At 33.7% G+C, this 23,721-nt stretch overlaps 1 protein-coding gene across 1 annotated transcript in view; it reads left to right on the top strand.

The window, feature by feature from the left end:
• Window positions 1-23,721, top strand: part of LOC121391657 (metal transporter nramp1 homolog) — a 77,758-nt gene that overhangs the window by 48,820 nt on the left and 5,217 nt on the right. The window contains 4 exon segments of the mRNA XM_041523209.1: window positions 4,470-4,606; window positions 13,736-13,818; window positions 13,956-14,005; window positions 23,202-23,333. Coding sequence (XP_041379143.1) covers window positions 4,470-4,606; window positions 13,736-13,818; window positions 13,956-14,005; window positions 23,202-23,333 — 402 coding nt within the window.

The raw sequence follows: 23,721 nt of genomic DNA, 5'->3' as shown, positions 1-23,721 counted from the left end.
AATGTCAGTACCAAAACTATCTTAGGTGGATTTGTTGACTTAAAAGAGCAGTAGTGACTGCCATATAGATGAATACAGTCTTTAACTCTCTAGCTATATTGACAATAGAGAAAGTATAATACATGACCATCACTGGACTATACCCAATCTTAGGAGAAATATAGTCATATTAAAATGACCACACATTACAAAGAGACAATATAAGTATTTAATCCTATATACATAGACAATAGGAAAGTATAGTACCTGACCATCACTGGGCTATAGCCAATATTTAATGACTTCTGTGGTGGTGGTCTGGTATATCATTTACACTTAACCATAACTCTCCTAGATCTGGTACTCCTGGTCCATAAGTGTCTATTAATAATAGTTGATAGGTATACAAAGTACCAGCCTCCATGGAACAAGCTCAACAGCAACAACAATACAATTATCCTATAATTGTTTTGAAGATGTTCACATTAAAACATTAAGTTTAAAACTTATAGAAATAGAAGTGATTACAAGACAGCTTTGAGTATTATCATTGCACCTATTATTGGAACCTTCACTACGTACATTATCAGTTATACATTAAACTATGTGGTTTAATTGTATTGAATACACACATAGAATAAAATAATGTGTGTACATATATATGGTTTAAAACAATTGTAGGACTACCTTGCATGTAAAGATAGTTTTTTGGATACTACTAAATGTAAAGTAATTCTAATTTTTAAAAGGAACTTCCAATAATAAGTTAAAGTATAAGACTTAATGGACAAATAATTTGCATAAACAACTTATCAAGTGATTATATAGTGTGGGTGAGGTTTATGATTGACCACATGCAAACGACAATTTCTCTGTTCTTTTCTCTACATATACGTACGTAGACTTGAAAGATCATGAACATAGACACTGCAGCAACTTGAAGGCGGATAGACTCTCGGGGTTAGTTGGCGATATGGCAGAAGAGAATAAGTATATGGACAATACCTAGGCTCAGACCAGAGATAATAAATATAATACCGGGGATATAAAACTGCTGAACCGGATGGACACATGCTCGTTATGACGGATATGACGCTATGTTGCGTTCATGCGAATTTTACTTATAGTTATAAAATTTATTAACCACGTGAAATGGCAAGTGCTGAAAGAAGCCTTCGTTGTTTAAGGGAGTTGTGTTGGATATGGAGAACTGAAAAAAGGAGACAAGCGTAACGAAGAGCGTTTTGACGACCGTAACAAACTTACTGTCCACAGAAGACGGCATAAAAGCTACAAATTTCACAGAACTGGCTAGAAAGCCTGAGTCAGTCGTTTACTGTCATGGTAAAGTCAGTAATAAGATACAACTATTAAGTACGAAGAGAGAAAATTGTGGATATTGTTCCACGAATTGTTACAACTTTTTGTTAACAGTAGAAATTGTCTATTCTTTTTTCGCTTTTCCTAAGGAGACAAACTTCAGCTCTGGATTCCGACACAGGTGTTCAGTTCGTTTTATGATGGTCATTAATTTAAAAATATCAGAATCTGGCAACACTTCAGGAAAAAAGCAAGTGAAGGAACTACAGATGTATTCACCAAATGCTCATTGCATGCAGCTACCACTCTCCTGTTTTATCAATCACTAAAGAGCGAGTAACAACTAAAGGTGCACACCCATCAGTCTTCTGATATGAGATGACACAATATCGCTTCTGCTGGTAATGGACATCTGACACTTCCATCCAGCCACTAGTAACTCTATTTGCTCATCAACTACCGCACTTAACTATTAAAATCACATTAAAATGAATTAAACAAAACAATACATAATCTAACATACCTTGCCCTTTGATCGTTTTCTACGCTGTCCTATTCTTGGTTTACTTCTTTTTTCCTGCACCACACTTGCTCCTAGTCTTCCTTTCACTATCATTTATCAGAAATTTGATATAGTCACAATAGAGACTAAAATTTTTCTTGCATTAATTTTTTGATAAGAAAAACATTTTAATAATTCATTCATCACAAGTCTGGCGTAACACATAAACACAATAAACACCTACAGTCCAACCAGCCTAAACCATTCACACTTTTAAACTAACATTCCTTTTCGTTAAAAGCTTCAATTTTCATGAATGTAGTGAAATATGTGTTAACATGTCACACATATTTTAAATCACAAATGCTGTATTTTATAACTAACTAAGAGTTGTGCACACCAAATAGCTATTCTAAACTATGCACAAACATTATTCAAATATGTATGGGTCATTTATGTTTCATTGTGACAAAGACAAAGTCAATATGTTTTTAAAGTGTGTCAATCTACAACTAGATACTAACTTACAACAGTAACACTCGTTGCCTTCTCCGTTTCACACACTGAATTTCTTCCTGTAGTCCAATAATAGTTCAATATTTACGAAAAATATCGTCTTAAATAGCTAGTTCAAAAAAACAAGAATACACGAAACAAAAACTCAGATCTGTTCAAGTGGAAGTCCGCCATATTATAACGAGCATATGGCCAGGGGAGGTGACGTTTTTTGTGACGTCACTCGCACAGTTCTATACCGAACACGCGCCGCAGTTTCCCGTATGATCTTTGTTTATCACGGTATGACAGTATTTATAATTATTAAGGTAACTCAACAACAAAGATTTAGCAGTGGCCACAACAACAACCAATGTATTCTCTTTAATCAGACTATGTACTAGGAACATGTCAATCTGAAACACATAGCTTAAACTTTTCAGCTATTTGTCTTTAATCTTTAACTTTTTTTAACATACAATTGTACACTCTTTACTTATCATTTCTCACCTTTCACTACTTGTTTCATCATTATTTACAGGTCCTTTTTCAGACCCTTTTGGTGATCTTACAGACCGTCCAGTAGCTCATAACAGACATACAACGTGCCTCTGTAATTATAAGTTCTTCTACCATCTTTACTTTTCTTTAGTAACATCAAATTGTACATGTGTGTAACTCTTTTTGTGACCTCAATTATTATTTCTTCATAAACCTCTTTTACTTATATGGTCTACCTAAATGATGCAGTACAATCTTCATCTCTTATGTCCATTCACTTAGATTGTCTATCACCCTTTTTGGTAGTAAGATCTGTTATTGTAATTTGTAAATGCAATATTGCAGGTTGATAATGATAATAAGTATGTTGTATCCATTACCTGATTCTTTGTCGTGGCTAGACGTACATCAGTATTAACTGGCAAAAGTCGTAATCGTTCTTAGTGTTAAAGTACGTAATTAGTTGGAGTTATTTTTGCATTTTTTGAACCCGAGTAGGCAAACACGGCTCAACTTTGATGTTACAGTAGTTCCTTATTGCAGAAGGCTAACCATTAGACAGGTACAGCTAAGTACATTAGGGGGGGGGGGGGGGGGGGGGGGGGGGGGGGGGGGGGGGGGGGGGGGGGGGGGGGGGGGGGGGGGGGGGGGGGGGGGGGGGGGGGGGGGGGGGGGGGGGGGGGGGGGGGGGGGGGGGGGGGGGGGGGGGGGGGGGGGGGGGGGGGGGGGGGGGGGGGGGGGGGGGGGGGGGGGGGGGGGGGGGGGGGGGGGGGGGGGGGGGGGGGGGGGGGGGGGGGGGGGGGGGGGGGGGGGGGGGGGGGGGGGGGGGGGGGGGGGGGGGGGGGGGGGGGGGGGGGGGGGGGGGGGGGGGGGGGGGGGGGGGGGGGGGGGGGGGGGGGGGGGGGGGGGGGGGGGGGGGGGGGGGGGGGGGGGGGGGGGGGGGGGGGGGGGGGGGGGGGGGGGGGGGGGGGGGGGGGGGGGGGGGGGGGGGGGGGGGGGGGGGGGGGGGGGGGGGGGGGGGGGGGGGGGGGGGGGGGGGGGGGGGGGGGGGGGGGGGGGGGGGGGGGGGGGGGGGGGGGGGGGGGGGGGGGGGGGGGGGGGGGGGGGGGGGGGGGGGGGGGGGGGGGGGGGGGGGGGGGGGGGGGGGGGGGGGGGGGGGGGGGGGGGGGGGGGGGGGGGGGGGGGGGGGGGGGGGGGGGGGGGGGGGGGGGGGGGGGGGGGGGGGGGGGGGGGGGGGGGGGGGGGGGGGGGGGGGGGGGGGGGGGGGGGGGGGGGGGGGGGGGGGGGGGGGGGGGGGGGGGGGGGGGGGGGGGGGGGGGGGGGGGGGGGGGGGGGGGGGGGGGGGGGGGGGGGGGGGGGGGGGGGGGGGGGGGGGGGGGGGGGGGGGGGGGGGGGGGGGGGGGGGGGGGGGGGGGGGGGGGGGGGGGGGGGGGGGGGGGGGGGGGGGGGGGGGGGGGGGGGGGGGGGGGGGGGGGGGGGGGGGGGGGTGTCAAGCGAAGCAATGTCTTCTTAGTGAGTGTCCACAAACAAAACCAAATGAGGATTCACTTTAATGGCAGGAATACTCCTACCACGAGAACCTTGAGCACTCTGAGGAACATAGAGGCTTAAGGATTTTCAGTCATTGGTGTCCACATCGTGAAAAAAGCATTAAGCTATATTTTAATTTCAGCTACAATTGAACATGCCCAATATGTTAGAAAACTGTGCCTATTGTACCTTCTATGATACATACATTCTCTCACACATTTCTCTTTCAATAGCCCACTGTTTTAGTTTTCGAAAGTTATGGGCCTTTACAGGTTCCTGGTTTTTTTAATGAGTATTGCCTATCTTGATCCTGGTAATATAGAGGGTGATCTACAAGCTGTGCAGTAGCTCAATACAAGGTAAATACAATGTATGACTCTGTACTAATATACCATGTACTGTCTACCTTATTTGTACTTTTAATGTTAGTATAGAATCCAATATTGATATTGGCTGTGGATAGTTTTACTATTAATTTTGTGGCCTCAATATTTAGTTGTTGTCTTTCTAGTTACTATGGGTATTATTAGGGTCTACAGTAGCTGGTTTAATGATGCAAGTAAGTAGAATACCAATTCATCTATCTCATTATGTCCATTCACTTAACATTGATTAATCTTATCTACTATTTTAAGTAGTAAAGATCTGTTATTGAGTCTACATGTTATAAAGGCCCAATATTGTAATTACAGGTTATAATGAATGTGAGTATGTATGTAATCCATTACCTATTCTTTTTGATAGTGTAATACGTACACAGGCTCAGTATTAAACTGTCTGCAAAAGTCTATGATTAGTAATAGTTCTTAGTGATCTATTACAGTATTAAGTATTATGTTGGAGTTATTTTTGCATTTTTGTGTAGTTATTAGCTGCTAGATTGGGTGTAGTGACAGGAAAAACATTTAGCTGAAATCTGTAAAGATGAGTATCCATTTATTCCACGTATTGTACTGTTGGATAGCAATGGAACTAGCTATCATTGGAAGTGATATACAATAAGTCTGAAACCAAGAGGCTGAGACTGAGACCAAGAGCATAATCATTTGTTCCAAAGCTATGATTTTATTGTTAAAGCCTTAGTGCAAGATAGAAAATCCTCAGCTAAACATTTGAAATAATTATATTATTCATCTTAGGGATGTTTATTGTTCTGAGACTAGTATCATGGATTGGAATCCTATTACTAGGCCCTACAAAATATTTTACATGCAGTATTCCATATAATGTAATTCATATAGTAAATGTTTTGGTAACACCATAATACTATCACATTGCGTTTGTCAAGTGATATCTTGCTAAGCACATTCTACCAAAAAAATCAGGACTACTCTCTATACTTACAACTATACTACAACATTGAAAAATAACTACTAACTCAGTGTATATAACTTTGACATGATATTAGATAACAATATAAATTATTATATTTGTTTAGGAGGTTATTGGATCAGCTATTGCTATCAACATTATATCTCAAGGAACGTTAGTTTAACACACACATCACTTAAAATTTATCTGTACAAAAACTTAGAGCCTGACATCAAAGAACAATATAATGTAGAAGCCCAGAATAGAGCTTTATTAGATTTACGGGCTTCTAATTTAGTATATAATATTGTAATGTGTATTTATAACCTAAGAGATGACTAAGAAAATCCAAGGAATAGTATAGTTTAAGTATATCTGACCAATCAAACTGTTTTAAGTTTGCAAGTGTACACATACTCTAAGTATAATCTTAACAATTCTCCTATTAGTGTTCCACTATGGGAGGGTTGTCTGTTACAGGTATTGATACCTTCACCCTTTCTATTTCTTAGAAGTTATGGTAAGTTAGATTGTTTTGGATTGAATTTTTGATTACCTGTTAGGATTAAGATATTTAGAAGGATTCTTTGGACTACTTATCACAAATTATGTGTGGGATGTTGGATGGATGGTAAGACTAACTAAGATAAACTATTTGTATAACAACTCTCTCCTTCTCTCCTCCTCCCTTCCTTCACACACACACATAACAGTATGTCTATTCTAAACCCAATCAACTTGATGTTATCAAAAGGCACCTTTATTCCAATGTGTGTTCTAATTGTAGTAGTGGATGCCATTACTCAAGGGACTTGGTTTAGGAGGAGCTGTTATTATGCCTCATAACATTTATCTCAATTCTGGACTTGTTTTAGTAAGAACACCACTTAGTGTAGTCTATTGAACTAGACCCTCCTCTTTGTTGGTGTGTGCAGAATGATTATATCATAGCTTCAATAATTAATATAAAGAAAAATGAGGGAAAAGCCATACATACACTCAGATCAATGATCTGGTGTGTCAAATGTACACATGTTGCCTGCAATTTGTAAAGTAATAAGCTTTAAAGTACCATAGATACCAACTTATAGCAAGCATCAAATGACTTGCTTTATACAACGCAAGATTGAACAAGCCTACAGTAGCTATAACAATTTTTTTTTGCTGTATCTTCTCACACTACCAGAATCTAGTTGATGGAATCTGATTGGTCAACTGAATTTAATCAATTGCAACCATTCCCCGATCATTCTTTGCACTAGACTACACTTAACATTACTGATACTATATTAGCACTTACTGTCACGCAGATAGTGTATTACATTAGGTAATGTGTAGAATGTTTGTATCAATTTGATACAAAGCTAGTGATAATGGATGTTATTGTAGCCACTAGACTTGGATTTTTCGTTACTAGAGACTAAGTACTATTTTAAGTATATATGTTTACTAGATCTGTGTTTCAGACATTGGTCTTTTGTAATGATGTCTATACCCTTTGTCTTACTAATGTGTTGTTTCAGAAATTGTTTTATTCATAGATATCAGTAATGGATCTAACATGTATTGGAATGTCATTGTAACTGTGTATGTTGTATTTATGTTTTTCACTTGCTCGTTCACTTGACCCACACACAGTCATAGAGTCTCGTTCTATTTCCAGAAAAAATCCTACTGAGTGAGAGAAGGCATCAAATACAATACAATAGAGTCAAGTGAGAAATGTGCAAAATGACATAAGTTTTGTATCCTATATTCTGTTTAATTTCATTTACTGTGTTCTTTATAAATTAATATATATGCTATATCTGTGGTTGTAGGAACCTGTTAGAAAGCATCTTTATTTAGGTATTGCTTTACTTATCTCTTTTTTTATTAATCTGTTGTGATCTGGTGTGTTTGGAGCTGTGAGTTTTCTATATATTATATAATGGTCACTCTCTCTCTTCTCTTCTCATTCATTCAAACAATACAAATAGAGTGTATACTCCCTTCCCTTACACACCAGATATGCTGAACTCCTGTTCTTCAGATGGTATTAGTCTTTTAACTGCTGTAAGTAGAAATACACTTAATAGATGTAATGAATCTGTTTTTTACATAATATTCCTGGGTTTGACTTTTACATGTTATAATTACCATTATGTCCTTCATTTATAGAGTATTGTTTAATATCATGCATTTGGGACAACTTGAGTGGATTCCAATTAATATGGGCTAGTGGTCTGTTAGCATCAGGACAGAGTTCACAATGACTGTAAATATATATTGACATAGTTTATAGCAACTATAAATTATGTTATTTTTAGGGTACATCATGCAGGGACAATTTGTTATAGAAGTAAGAGTAAACATGTGTATGATGTATAATATAAACTGACTATGTCTACTATTACAATATTTAATATGCATTAAGAGCTGGTTTATTTATATACACTTATAATAACTATGTATTATTGAGACATGAATCAGGTTCCACATTTATACAATAATTATAGCTTGTATTGGATTTGAAGTATGGTGATTATTTGCTTGGATTACAGGGGTTCCTAGGTCTGAAATGGGCTAAATGGAAACACGTTGTCCTATTAAATCCGATCTATTTCCATGGTACCTGTGTTATTATTGCCAGTATTGCTAGTAGAGACTGGACTTTTAGATGAATTCATTAATGTTGAACAAAGTATACTGGTAAGATATAGACTTACAGAAGATATGATCATATTATAATTGTTATACTTAGCTTCCTTTTTTCTGTTCTACCAATCTTGTTTGCTACAAGTTCAAAGAGAATAATGAAACAACATCATAACAATATGTAAGTAACTCATGTTGTTATAATGCCAACAAACTTACTGTTACTACATAGTGTTTTAAACTATGTACATTTAAATTTTAATACTGATATATGAGTTCCATATGATAATATTGTTAAAATGATTCATATAAAACGATTATTCAAGAGAGTAATGACTTTACTTTGTATTATCTAGTAGTTTTGTTTTAAAGTCAAGTCAATTAATAAAAATTTGTTCCTATTCTTTTCCATTTAGTATTCTCACTATTGGTTGCTTGGGTTAATTGCTATTATGTAATGGGCGTCAATTGTTTCTTTATAATTGATGATGTGGTAAGTATATTAATTATTAAACTAAAGAGGTGGACAGAGGTTGATATATCTTTTTTTTCAGGGCTTTAAAGGTCCTGGTACCACAAATATGCTAGCTAGTCTAGGTCTCCTGTTATATATTGGAATTGTTCTCTTCTTTGTAAGTTTTTGTTGTTGTTGTAAGCATCAATTGAAACAATAATTTAATAACACATTACTAAGCTACAGACTTCATTTATAGGAAGTGGAGGTCTTCATGGCATTCATAAACCAAATATAGGTTATTTTGATCTCTTTTCTATGACCACACCCTATTCCTGTCACCATCTTAACACAGTAACCACAACAATGTAATAAATTATCTAATTTCCTAGAAAAGTGCTCAAATATAATATGGGATTTTGCAGAAGTTGACTTTGTTATAATATTAAATAAAAATCAAAATGATTTTTATTATAAAACTTTGTGTTATTTTTTTGTTTATTTTTTAGGTATTTATCCTATCATAAGAGAATTTCTTTATTGAGAGACTGAAAATATTCATTATCAAGTAGTGAAAGCTAATAAAAACAAATACAAATGACGAGGAAACGGCAAGAATCAATAAAAATGAATTATTAAAATTTTAATTGTTTATAATAATTATATTGTTTGTACTGTTTTATAAATTATTTAAGATTATTATATTTTTTTTTATAATTTTATCAATTAATTATAATTTGTACGTTGTGAGTGTTTTATATATAATTAAATAACTTATAATTTATTAAGTCATAAGATTGCTATAGTAAAATTTACTCCTCTCTGTCACATTAATGATACTGCTCAGTGAATAAAATTTATAGGTTTATGCTATATACATAATAGTTGCTTCTGGTAGTGTACTTCACAAATGCCATCATCCCACAGCTAGAAAAGGTGCTTATATATTAGATTTAAGTAACATTGAAGTCACTATGGTAATTTCTGTTTATTAAGTATGAAATACAACATGTACTTTAAGATTTGATGTATTACTATATAGTCCAGTCTCATGACATAGTAATCATCTGATTCTATAAATTAAAGCAATGGTGCAGATCAATTACTGAATACCTTCTGATATATTATTATATTGATATTTCAAAATACAGTTAAAATTTGTTATTATTTTAGGTGGGCAAGAGATATTAACTTACTGAGTATTATCATTTGCAATAATTACAAAGACTTTGTTTATGTTCTTCTCATCTTGTGTTAAGAAAAACAATTCACTGTTTTGGTATTATTTGTGTGTTAGTTACATCACTCTTGTTGTATCCTGTCCTACACCAGGGAGACAATGCTAATACAACGACATCAGGTAATGTCTTTTCAGATTGTGAAGTATCTCATGTTTGTGACTGTCAGGATCACTAGAAAGAAGCAATTATTTCTATAGTGATGATATTTGCTGTTTATTAAGTTTGAAATATAACATTTGCTTTAAAATGTTTGGTTAGGAGCATGTTACAATATAGCCTGGACATACCTATTACTGTATAGGATTGGTTTATTTTGTATAGGTCTTTATGTTAAGACAGCTGACTCCAGGTCATGTCTAAGTTATTAAATTAACTACATGATCTAGTAAGTAGAACACATTATTTGCTGTTAACCAAGGCTCTTAACATATCAAGCTAAGGTAACCACTAATATGATAGCTATCTACATAAAAAAAATTGTTTCATGGTGTAGTAAAAAATCTTGAGTCTATCAAATTAAAGCCATGAGCAAATAAACATTAACTATGAATGCTTTCTCATTAAGCTCCTCAAAATAAATTCTACAGCATGATTAAATGGATAATTACAACTACTGAATGTTCTTCTGCCACCAAAAAAACTGCTCAAAAACAAGGCAATCTACATGTCCTAATAGACATTTAAACTAACTCTACTCTCAGGTAAATGAGAATCACTTGTCTACATAATCCATATATAATTATAATAGTGTTGCTAAATAAATAAATATCCATTGGGATGTGTGGGACATTCCTGCTAATATTACAAATTATAGTTAGAATGGTACTTAAAAACATCATGTTTGGCTACTGTCATAATACCAACTTAATGGTTTGATTATTTAAGGGGTAACCACACTTCTGATGGTGATGGTGTGAACTGGTATCATTGGCAGGCCATCACTTGCTCTCTAAACTTACAGAGATGAAAGTTAAGGCCAACATTAACAGTTATCACGTAATTTTGATAAGTTTATAAACATTTTATTGTTGTAAATTATCATTTTTAATATCATAGATTTTTGTATTTTAAATCAACTATAGTCTCAGCTATAATCTTGACGAGACTTTTAGATAAGACTCAACAAAATTCATCATCTCTTTACTATCAATTCCACTTTGCTAGTTGATCTTCAGGATATTAGTGATAATAAGAGATAACCTAACTATTTTATATTTAATGTAAGGAAATTCTGACATAAAGTACAAACTAGTAGTAGATGGACATACTGGAAATAGTATGAAATGGCATAATGGAATGAAGTTTACAGCTAAAGATTGTGAAAATTTTCATGGTAATAACTCTTCTATCAGTAACAAATTAAAGGAGCAGATCATTGTCACGATTGTAGTTTAAATGCTCTACATTTGATTGGTTCTGTTTAGAAAAGATATAACTTACTTAAAATTTAAATCAAGCTGTATGTTTTGTAAAATATTTGTATAATATCTCTTTGTTGATATGATAAACACACACATTTCTTTGTTTATGTAACTATGTATGGTTTGGAATCAGATGTTAGAAAATGACATAAAACAGACAAGTCATATCATGTCTTTCGATCTCCTCTCCATTAACTAGGGCTTTATATTACTTTCATTACTTCAAATAACATTGTTAATATCATGAGTCAACAGTGACAAATGCATGATAATGATAATTGATCCTTAAGTTAATTTTTCAAACATAACTAGCTAAGTTAAACCATTGTAGTTATCTTTGTTGAAGAGACAAAGTCAGACATGAGAAAACTTCTTGAAGTACTCTACGACAAGCATGACCTGGTAAAAAAAACCGCCCCCCTTGATTGTGTTCTTCAAGTTGATGTACATTCTTCACTACCTAAAATTTATTATTATAGCAATCAAGTGGAAACTATTTTAAAAATACTAGTACATTGTGTTTCTACCTAGCATGTGAAGGATGTCATTTCATTCTAAATCAATTACCACCACTTGATGCACAATCATAACAAATTAATTTGAATTATTATTACAACTAACAAGATATAAAAGATATAGAATACAAATTAACCATGATCGTTTACTACAAGAAAGATGAAGGAAGTAGTATTAATAATTTAATTATTAATACTACAAGCATGACAAGTTTCCATATTTGTTATAAACTTATTTTTTAGCTTTCAATTTTAATTATAGCAAAATATTAAAAACTTCAATGTCAGTACCAAACTATCTTAGGTGGATTTTTTGACTTGAAAGGCAGTAGTGACTGCCATATAGATGAATACCAGTCTTTAACTCTCTAGCTATATTGACAATAGGGAAAGTATAATACATGACCATCATGGACTATAGCCAATCTTGGGAGGATTTTTTGAAATAGTCATATCAAAATGACCACACATTACAAAAGAGACAATATAGAGTATTTAATCCTATATACCTTGGACAATAGGGAAAGTATAGTACCTGACTATCACTGGACTATAGCCAGTATTTAGTGGCTTCTGTGGTGGTGTCTAGTATATCATTTACACTGCCTATAACTCTCTAATTCCTATCGATCTGGTGGTCCTGGTCCATAAGTAATAATGGTTGATAGGTATACAAAGTACCAGCTTCCATTGGAATAAGCTTAAGACAAACAAGAATATAATTATCCTATAATTGCTTAGAAGATGTCATAGTTAACATTAAAACTTATAGAAATATGAAGTGACAAGACAAGCTTTGAGTATTATCAATGTACCTACCTACCTTCAGTATGTACACCATCAGTTATAAATTAAACTATGTGTTTAATTGTATTTTCATTGTTGTATACAAACAATAGAATAAAATAATGTATGTACATATTGTACATTATATATGACAATTATAGGGCTACCTGGTATACAAAAACATGTAGAGATAGTTTTGGATACTACTAAATATAAAGTAATTCTGATTTTTAAAGGACTGCCAATAATAAGTTAAAAGGATAACTATAAATTATAAATTAATAGCATGAGATTTATGGGACAGATAAATTGGCACAAATGATTGGGTGAGGTTATGATTCCCACGTGTAAACAATCACGATAAAAGCTCGTTACTAGACTTACATTTGTGTCCACAGACGTTGACCAGCAATTTCATATTAGGATTCTGGTAAGAACTAGTTCGACATTGAGGACAAAACCTGCTTCCACGATAGCCACACTCCTATCTATTCTTGGGGTGGGAACATATGCGTAGACTTGGCAAGTAATCATGAATAGAGATACTGCAACTTGAAGGCAGCTAGACTCTTTGGGTTAGTAGGCGATATGGCAGAAGAGGGAGTAAGTATATAGACAGTAGCTAGACAGTAGCTAGACTCACACAACTGACAGTAGTTATATTATATTGCATAAGTATGCAATTAGACAATAGCTATTTAATATGCAATAATCTAATTGCATACTTATGCAATAATAAGAATTTCTTTAGTGAGTGTCCACAACAAGAACCAAATGAGGAGTCACCTCTAATTGGCAGCGATACTTCTACCAGAGAACTGAGCACATCTGAGGAACATAGAGCTAAAGATTTCCAGCTCATTCACGTACCACATCATGAAAATGCAGTAAGCTATATTTTTATTTCAGCTACAATTGATTTTACAGCATGCCCAATATGTTAGAAAAGTGTGTCTATTGTACCTTCTATGATACATACATTCTCTCACACATTTCTCTTCCAATAGCCACTGTTTAGTTTTCGAAAGTTATGGCCTTTACAGGTCTGGTTTTTTAATGAGTATTGCCTATCTTGATCCTGGTAATATAGAGAGTGATCTACAAGCTGGTTGCAGTAGCTCAATACAAGGTAAACACAATGTATGACTCTGTCTACATAATATACTATATAGTAGTACTGTCTACTTTGATGTTTGTATCAATATTGATATTGGATGGGGACGAATAATTTTGTGACCTCAATATTTAGTTGTTGTCTTTCTAGTTTACTCTGGGTATTATTATGGTCTACAGTAGCTGGTTTAATGATGCAAGTAAAGTAGAATACAATCATCTCAACTCATTATGTCCATTCTTATCTACTATGTTACATAATAAAGATCTGTTTACCTTTTACTAACTCTTTTGTCTTTTTAATTACATTTCTGTTTATATATATGAGCAATGTTCAATTGTATATTGAGTCTCATGTTATAAAGGCCCAATATTGTAATTACAGGTTATAAATGAACGAGTATGTTATGAGCTCATTACCTATTCTTTGATAGTACTAATACTGTACATGTACGCAGGCTCAGTATTAAGCTGCCTTGTCAAAGTCTATGATATTAGTAATAGTTCTTAGTGATGTATTAGAGTATCAAGTATTATAATTGGATTTATTTTGTATTTTTTTGTATAGTTGTTAGCTGCTAGATTGGGTGTAGTGGCAGGAAAACATTTAGCTGAAATCTGTAAAGATGAGTATCCATTTATTCCACGTATTATATTGTGGATAGCATGGAACTAGCTATCATTGGAAGTGATATACAAGTAAGTCTGAAACCAAGAGACTGAGACTGAAAACCAAGAGACTAAAGCTAAGACCAAGAGAATGAGACTGAGACTAATAGACTGAAGCTAAGACCAAGAGCATAATCATTTGTTCCAAAGCTATGATTTAATTGTTAACACCACTTAGTGCAAGATAGAAAAATCTCAGCTAACATTTGAATAATTATATTGTTCATAAAAAAATCTTAGGGATGTTTATTGACTACTGAGACTAGTATCATGGATTGGAATCCTGCATTCAAAAATCATATGATATACTTATACTTATCAGATACACTTATTCGTTGCAGACATGTGCATGTTTACATAATATTTATAATAACATATATGTGTAATTTTATTCATACAGGTAGCATAGATAACAGTATATGCTATATATATCTCTTTGAATCATATGACAGATAAAATCTTACTAAATATATTTTACTAAATCAGACTACTCTCTATACTTACAACTACTACAACATTGAAAATAACTACTAACTCAGTGTTATAACTTTGACGTGATATTCAAGGACAATATAATTATTATATTTGTTTAGGAGGTTATTGGATCAGCTATTGCTATCAATATTATATCTCAAGGAAACGTTAGTTAACACACACACATCACTTATAATTTATCTGTACAAAACTTAGAGCCTGACATCAAAAGAACAATAATGTAGAAACCAAGAATAGAGCTTTATTAGATTTACTGGCTTCTAATTTATGTAGATCTGTTGATTGAAAACCTTTAAACTAATTTAGTATATAATATTGTAATGTATATTTTTTTTAACCTAAGAGATGACTAAGAAAATCCAAGGAATAGTATAGTTAAGTATATCTGACCAATCAAACTGTTTTAAAGTTTGCAAGTGTACACATACTCTAAGTATAATATTATCATTATCTCCTATAGTGTTCCACTATGGGAGGGTTGTCTTGTTACTGGTATTGATACCTTCATTTTTTTATCTTAGAAAGTTATGGTAATTTAAATTGTTCACTGTGATTGGATTGAATTTTTAATTACTTGTTAGGATTGAGATATTTAGAAGGATTCTTGGACTACTTATCACAATTATGGTGTGGGATGTTTGGGATGGATGGTAAGACTAACTAAGATAGACTATTTGTATAACAACTTCTCTCTTCTCTCTCCTCCCTCACACATACATCCACATACAGTATGTCTATTCTAAACCCAAAACCATCAAAGACTTGATGTTATCAAGGCACCTTTATTCCACCCATGTGTTCTAATTGTAGTAGTGATGCCATTACTCAAGGACTTGGTGTAGTAGGAGCTGTTATTATGCCTCATAACATTATCTTCATTCTGGACTTGTTTTAGTAAGAACACCACTTAGTATAGTTATTGAGTTAGATCCTCCTCTTTGTTGGTGTGCAAGAAGCAAAGATCACATCAGAACTTTAATTAATATAAGGAAAAATTGAAAAAATCCATACATATACACAGGCCAATGATCTGATGTGTCAATATACAAGTTGGCTAGATTTGTAAGATAATAGACTTTTAAAATCCATAGTTACTGACTTATAGGAAGCATCAAATGACTTAATTTACTTTATACAAACTAGATTGCAAGCCAACTAGCTATAGAATGTGTTGGGAATTTCATTGTACTATTGTATCTTATGTTATATTGTCTCTTGCTCACTCACTCGCTCACTTCCACACACACACCCCCAACACACACACAACACACACACACACATCACACCACACACACACACACACATATGCTATATAGTCTCGTCGTATTTCCAGAAGTAAATCCTACTGAAGTGAGAGAAGGCATCAAATACAATACAATAGAGTCAAGTGAGATAGTTTTGTGCACATGACATAATTTGATATTTCTATTTCTGTTAATTTCATTTTATTATTTCCTTTATAATATTAATATATATGCTATAACTTGTGATTGTTACGTTGGAACATGTTAGAAATGTATCTTTCTTTAGGTGTGGCCTACTTATCTCTTTTGTTATTAATCTGTTTGTAATCTGTGTGTTTGGAGCTGTGAGTTCTCTAATATTACTATAATTTGTCACTCTCTCTCTCTCTCTCTCTCTCTCTCTCTCTCTCTATCTCATCATATACCATAGAGTGTATACTCCTTCACTTACACACCAGATATTGCTGACTCTTGTTCTTCAGATGGTATTAGTCTTTTAAACTGCTGTAAGTAGACATAACAATTAATACATGTAATGACTTCCTTTTTATATATATTCCTGTGTTTCCACTTTACATGTTATAATTACATTATGTACTTCATTTATAGAGTTTATTGTTTATATCATGCATTTGGACAACGTGAGGGATCAAATATATCTGGGCTATTGGTCTGTTAGCATCAGGACAGAGTTCCACAATGACTGTAAATATATTTGACATAGTACTATTACTTTCATTATGTTATTTAGGGGTACATATGCAGGACAATTTGTTATGGAAGTAAGAGTAACATGTGTATGACATTAATGGTAATGACTATATCTACTAATAATAATTTAATATGCATAAAGAGCTGGTTTATTTATATATAACTATAATAACTATTGTATTATTGAGAACATGATATCAGTTCCACATTTATACAATAATTATAGCTTGTATTGGATTTGAGTATGTGATTATTTGTTGATTACAGGGGTTTTCTAGGTCTGAAATGGGCTAAATGGAAACGTGTCCTTTAACTAGATCTATTGCTATGGTACCCTGTGTTATTATTTGCATTATTGCTAGCAAGAGACTGGACTTTTTAGATGAGTTTATTAATATTGAACAAAGTATACTGGTAAGATATAGAAGATCTTTGATCCATATTATAATTTTATTCTTAGCTTCCTTTTTCTGTTCTACCAATCTTGTTTGCTACAAGTTCAAAGAGAATAATGAAACAACATCGTAACAATATGTAAGTAACTATGTTGTTATAACATGCAACAAAACTTACTTGTTACTACATAGTGTTTTAAAAAACTATGTACATTTAACATTTTAATACTGATATATGAGTTCCATAGTGATAATATTTTTAAAATGATTCAATATAACGATTATTCAAGAGAGTAATGACTTTACTTTGTATTATCTAGTAGTTGTTTAAAAGTCAAAGTCAATTTAATAACTTTGTTCCTATTCTTTTTCCATTTAGTATTCTTACTATGTTTGCTTGGTTTAATTGCTATTATTGTAATGGCGTCAATTGTTTTCTTTATAATTGATACTGTGGTAAGTATATAATTATTAAACAAAGAGGTGGACAGAGGTTGACTATATCTTTTTTTCTCAGGCTATTAAAGGTCCTTGGTACCAACATGTGCTAGCTAGTCTAGGTCTCCTGTTATATATTGGAATTGTTCTCTTCTTTAGTAAGTTTCTATTGTTGTAAGCATCAGTTAAAACAATAATTATAATAACACAATTACTAAGCTACTACAGACTTCATTTATAGGAATGGAGGTCTTCATGGCATTCATAAACCAAATATAGTTATTTTGATCTCTTTTCTATGACCACACTATTCCTGTCACCATAGTAAACACAGTAACCACAACAATGTAATAAATAATCTAATTTCCTAGAAAAGTGCTCAAATAAAATATAGGATTTTGCAGAATGTTGACTTTGTTATATATTAAATTGAAAATCAAAATGATTTTTATTATAAAACTTTATGTTATTTATTTGTCAATATTTTAGGTTATTTATCCTATCATAAGAGAATTTCGTTATTGGAGACATGAAAATAATTCATTATCAAGTAGTGAAGCTAATAAAAACAATACAAATGACGAGGAAACGGCAAGATATTCAATAAAAATGAATTATAAAATTTCAAATTGTTTTATAATAATTTACAATTATAATAATTATATTTTTGTACTGTTTTTATAATTATTTAAGATTATTATATTTAATTTTTATAATTTTATTAATTTACAATTTGTACGTTGTGAGTGTTTTATATATAGTTAAATAACTTGTAATTTTTAAGTCATAAGATTATATAGTAAATTTACTCCTCTCTCAGTCACATTGATGATACTACTGCTCAGTGAAATAAAATTTTATAGGTTTTATGCTATATACATAATAGTTGCTTCTGGTGGTGTACTTCACAAATGCCATCATCCCACAAGCCTAGAAAGGTGCTTAATATATTAGATTTAAGTAACATTGAAGTCACTATGGTAATTTCTGTTATTAAGTATGAAAATACAATATGTACTTTAAGAATTTGATGTATTACTGTATAGTCCAAATTATATATGCTGTATAATTACAGCTGACGTCCGGACATGTCAAAGTATTTTATTTAATTGCATGATTTAGTAATTATGGTAAATTTAAGTGTGTTGTAGGTCATTCTTAACAAAGCTCCCTAGATATTCAAATTAAGATAACAAGTGTCCTCATGTGACAAATATCTATATGAAAGTTGTTTCATGACAATAGTAATCATCTTGATTCTATTAAATTAAATTTAGGGCTTTGTATTACTTTCATTACTTCAAAATAACATTGTTAATATTATGAGTCAACAATATCAATGACACAATGTATTGAATAATAATGATCATTTTTCAAACATACAACTAGTAAAGTTAAAATGACTGTAGTTATCTTTGTTGAAGAGACAAAGTCAGACCTGAAAAAAGCCTCTTGAAGTGCTCTCATGACAAGCATGAGCTGGTAGAAAAACACCCCCTTGATTGTGTTCTTCAAGTTGACGTACGTTCTTTACATACCTAAAATTATATGCTCTATAGTAATCAAGTGGAAATATAGTACAACATTTTAAAAATACAGTACATTGTGTTTCCACCTGGGATGGAAGATGAAAAATCTAAATCAGTTACTGCCTTGACACACACCACAACCATTGAATTTAATTATTAATACAGCAAGCATGAGTTAAGTTTTGAAAATTTGATATAGACTTTTACTAGGATAGTATAGTACATGACTATCACTGGACTATAGCCAATATTAAGTGGCTTCTGTGGTTTGTGTCTAGTATATCATTTACACTTACCCATAACTCTCTAATTCCTCTAAATCTGGTACTCCTGGTCCATAAGGTCTCTATTAATAATGGTTGATAAGTATACAAAGTACCAGCCTCCATTGGAACAAGCTCAAATGTTATCTCTCCCTAAATTATAAAACCACTTATATCAACATGTTTCACTTAATATGTACCTTTTGTTCTTGAAATTGAGGTTTAGAGAAGACACCACCAACAGCTTCAGTTTGTTTCATCTTCACTTTGAGTAGCAGCATTAACTTCAGCTACCACCTCCTCAGCAGGACGATCAGAAGATATCTATCATACAGTGACATTATTAGTATCAATAATATAAGATTCTTACTAATTCTTGTAGAAGGTTTTCTTGTTGTTTCTTACAGTTTTAATGGCTTCAGCAGCTTCTTGACGAGCAACGCTGATTTCTTAGTTCCTGTTCTGTCTTCTCTAAATTAATTGCGTACGTACATTTGTTCTTTTCGAAGTATTGGAAAAGTTAGAAGAATTATATACTTATCTGTGTATCCATTCATTTAGTTAGTCATTGTAGTCTACTCACATTGTTTTCTGTCTATTTTTCATGATAGCTGTTTGGTTCTCTCTTCGATATTGTTCAATTTTTTTCTTTTGTCAATTCACATCAATACCATTGGCTAAATAAAGACTATACAAAGTGCATAAGTCACAGGTTAATCAATCCAGACTCTTCAATTAGTCAATGCATATTAGTAGTTACAAATTGGATAATTTATGTCGGTAATATAGCCAACTTACTAATACATTCAAACTTCTTCCAAGTAATCGTTATAGTCACTAAGTGTAGGGAAATCCTCCTCTGTCTTGTTGTAGCTATAAGAAATTAAAAAATAAAATTTAATGACATTATTAAACTGACTCTTTTAAGATTTTCTTTCTAATTTTCTACTTCTTCTCTACATAAGAGTCTCAAATTGTTGCATCCGGTATTGGTTCCTACGTAATGCTATACCACACCTCTGGACAAGTCGCTGAAGGTCGTGTGAAGACCGCATCAAACACAGGACTCACATCTTAATAGATATAATATAAAATTTAATAGTTACCTTGTGAGAACAATATTTATAATAACATCTCTTGAGTTAACTAAATGCCATCTCTAAAATACAGAAAGTAGAGCTCAGAAAAGGATTAGTGTATCATTGAATGACCACTGACTATCAAGGCAACCTAAAATATGTCTTAAATACAATAACTATATTAATTATGCTAAACATATGTGTTATGAACATTATTAATTATTATTCTAACAAAAATGGTACACATAGACAGTACCTTTACCTGGATAAAATTAGAAATTAATACATATGTAGTATAAATAGAATTGAAGAACTCTTACTTACAAAAAATGTACTAGTAGTGATCATTTATAATACAACTTTGACTAATATTAAAGTTAAATCAGGAATATACTTTTATTCCCTACTAGCTACAGAAGCAAAGATGGATATTCTAATTCTTATTTTCCTATTTCTTCCATGCACCTTCATGTACATATTTGAAAATTCGAATTAACAACCAGTTGATGAGTTCTAATTCCTTAGTCCTAATTCCGTTCTTGGCATGAGTGTCATTTCCATTTTTATTAGGCTTTTTTGTTACTTAATAAAACGTGGAGCATGAGTACAACTAGTTGTCTCTTAGAATCGAGTCATCGAGATGTTTCCATAGGTTCTGTTTTTTGATTGTATATTGTAATGTCTGCCCTCAGCTTCTGTACAACTGTATTTGGAATAGTTAGTTGAACGATGTTATATGGAATTTTGAATACATGAAGGTACGTAAAAGAAATAGGAATATCTGTCCTTAGCATCTGTAACTAGCTCAACAGTAAACAAAAATATAATTATCCTATAATTATTTTAAGATGTCACATTAAAACATTAAGTTTAAAACTTATATAAATATGAAGTGATTACAAGACAAGCATTGAACATTACCTATCATTGACATCATCAGTTACAATATGTGGATTAATTTTATTTAAATTGTTGAATAAAATAATAGAATAATATGATGTGTAAAACTATAGGTTATATACATAACATATGATCTAAAAAAATTATAGGACTACCTTGTATACGAAATATGTAAAGATAGTTTTGGATACTACTAATGTAAAGTAATTCTTATATTTAAAGGAACTGCCAATAATAAGTTAAAGGATAACTGTAAATTATCAATTAATAGTATAGATTTATGGACAAATTAATAGGCATAAACAAACCTAATTCAGTATTAAAGTTATTATATACAACAATGGGGTGTGGTTATATGAATGACCACGTGTAAAATTAATAATAACGTCGTAGTACACGTTTGCTGGTTATTATTAGAGACTTACAATTTGTGTCCACAGACATTGACTAGCAATTTCATGTTAGGATTCTGGTAAGAACTAGTTCGACATCGAGGACAAACCTGCTCCATAATCACCACACTCTATCTAGTCGTGGGCGTGGCAACATATGCGTAGTTGATAAGCAATCATGAATATAGACAATGTTAGCAGCTGGAAGCGGCTGGGACTCTCCGGGTTAGTTGGCGATATGCGGAAGAGGAGTAAGTATATAGACAATAGCTAGACTCAGACTAATAGTGGTTTATATAATTGTATAAATATTGCAATTAGACAACAGTAAGAAAGTCTTTCTTTAGTAAGTGTCCACAACAAGAACCAAATGAGGGGTCACCTTTATTGACAAGGACACTTCAATAAAAAAACTGGAGCAATCTGAGGAACATAGAGCTAGAGATTTCAGCTCATTCATGTACCACATCGTGAAAAAAGCAGTAAGCTATATTTTTTAACTACAATTAATTTTATAACATGTTAGTATGCTAAATAACTATATCTGTTGTACCTTCTATGATACATGCACCCTCTCACACATTTCTCTTTTAATAGCCACTGTTTAGTTTTCGAAAGTTATGGGCCTTTACAGGTCCTGGTTTTTTTAATGAGTATTGCCTATCTTGATCTGGTAATATAGAGAGTGATCTACAAGCTGGTGCAGTAGCTCAGTACAAGGTAAACACAAATGTATGCCTCTGTACATAATATACTATATAGTAGTATACTGTCTTGTACTTTGATGTTAGTATTAGAATCAATATTGATATTGGCTGTGGATAGTTTTACTATTAATTTTGTGACCTCAATATTTTAGTTGTTGTCTTTCTAGTTACTCGGGTATTATTATGGTCTACAGTAGCTGGTTTAATGATGCAAAAGTAAGAATACAATCATCTCAACTCATTTGTCCATCCATTTAATAACATTGATCTTATTTGCTGTTACATAGTAAAGATTTGTTTACCTTTTACTAGTCAGTTTTTGTTTTTTAGTTACATTTCTGTTTATACATATGACTAATATTCAAATGTATATTGAGTCTATGTTGCAAAGGCCCAATATTGTAATTACAACTTGTAATGAGTGGGTATGAATGTAATCCATTACCCATGCTTTGATAGTACTAATACTGTACATGTAGTCTTGTCAAAGTCTATGATATTAGTAATAGTTTCGTAGTGATGTATTAGAGTATCAAGTATTATAATTGGATTTATTTTTGTATTTTTTGTGTAGTTGTTAGCTGCTAGATTGGGTGTAGTGACAGGAAAACATTTAGCTGAAATCTGTAAAGATGAGTATCCATTTATTCCACGTATTGTACTGTGGATATCAATGGAACTAGCTATCATTGGAAGTGATATACAAGTAAGTTTGAAACCAAGAGACTGAGACTGAAAACCAAGAGAATGAGACTGAGACTAAGAGACTGAAGCTAAGACCAAGAGCATAATCATTTGTTCCAAGGCTATGATTTAATTGTTAAAGCCTTAATGCATGATAGAAAAATCTTAGCTATTGTTTTGAACAATTGTGTAGTGTTCATCTTTAGGAACATTTATTGACTACTAAGACAAGTATCAAGGATTAGAATTCTCTTACTAGGTCAATACAAGATATTTTTATATGCAAAGAAAAACTCATTGTTATTAAATCTGCTCACTTGCATCAGTTTCCAAAAATAAAATGACTACATCATTACTATTAATAACAGTAATGCATATTGGATGAAGACAACTTCTTGCATACATTATAT

This window comes from Gigantopelta aegis, unplaced genomic scaffold (genome assembly GCF_016097555.1).
Source record: "Gigantopelta aegis isolate Gae_Host unplaced genomic scaffold, Gae_host_genome ctg2780_pilon_pilon:::debris, whole genome shotgun sequence".
Classification (NCBI taxonomy): Eukaryota; Metazoa; Mollusca; class Gastropoda; order Neomphalida; family Peltospiridae; genus Gigantopelta; species Gigantopelta aegis.
Note: the sequence above shows the minus strand (reverse complement) of the source record. Positions and strands in the feature narration are given on the sequence as shown.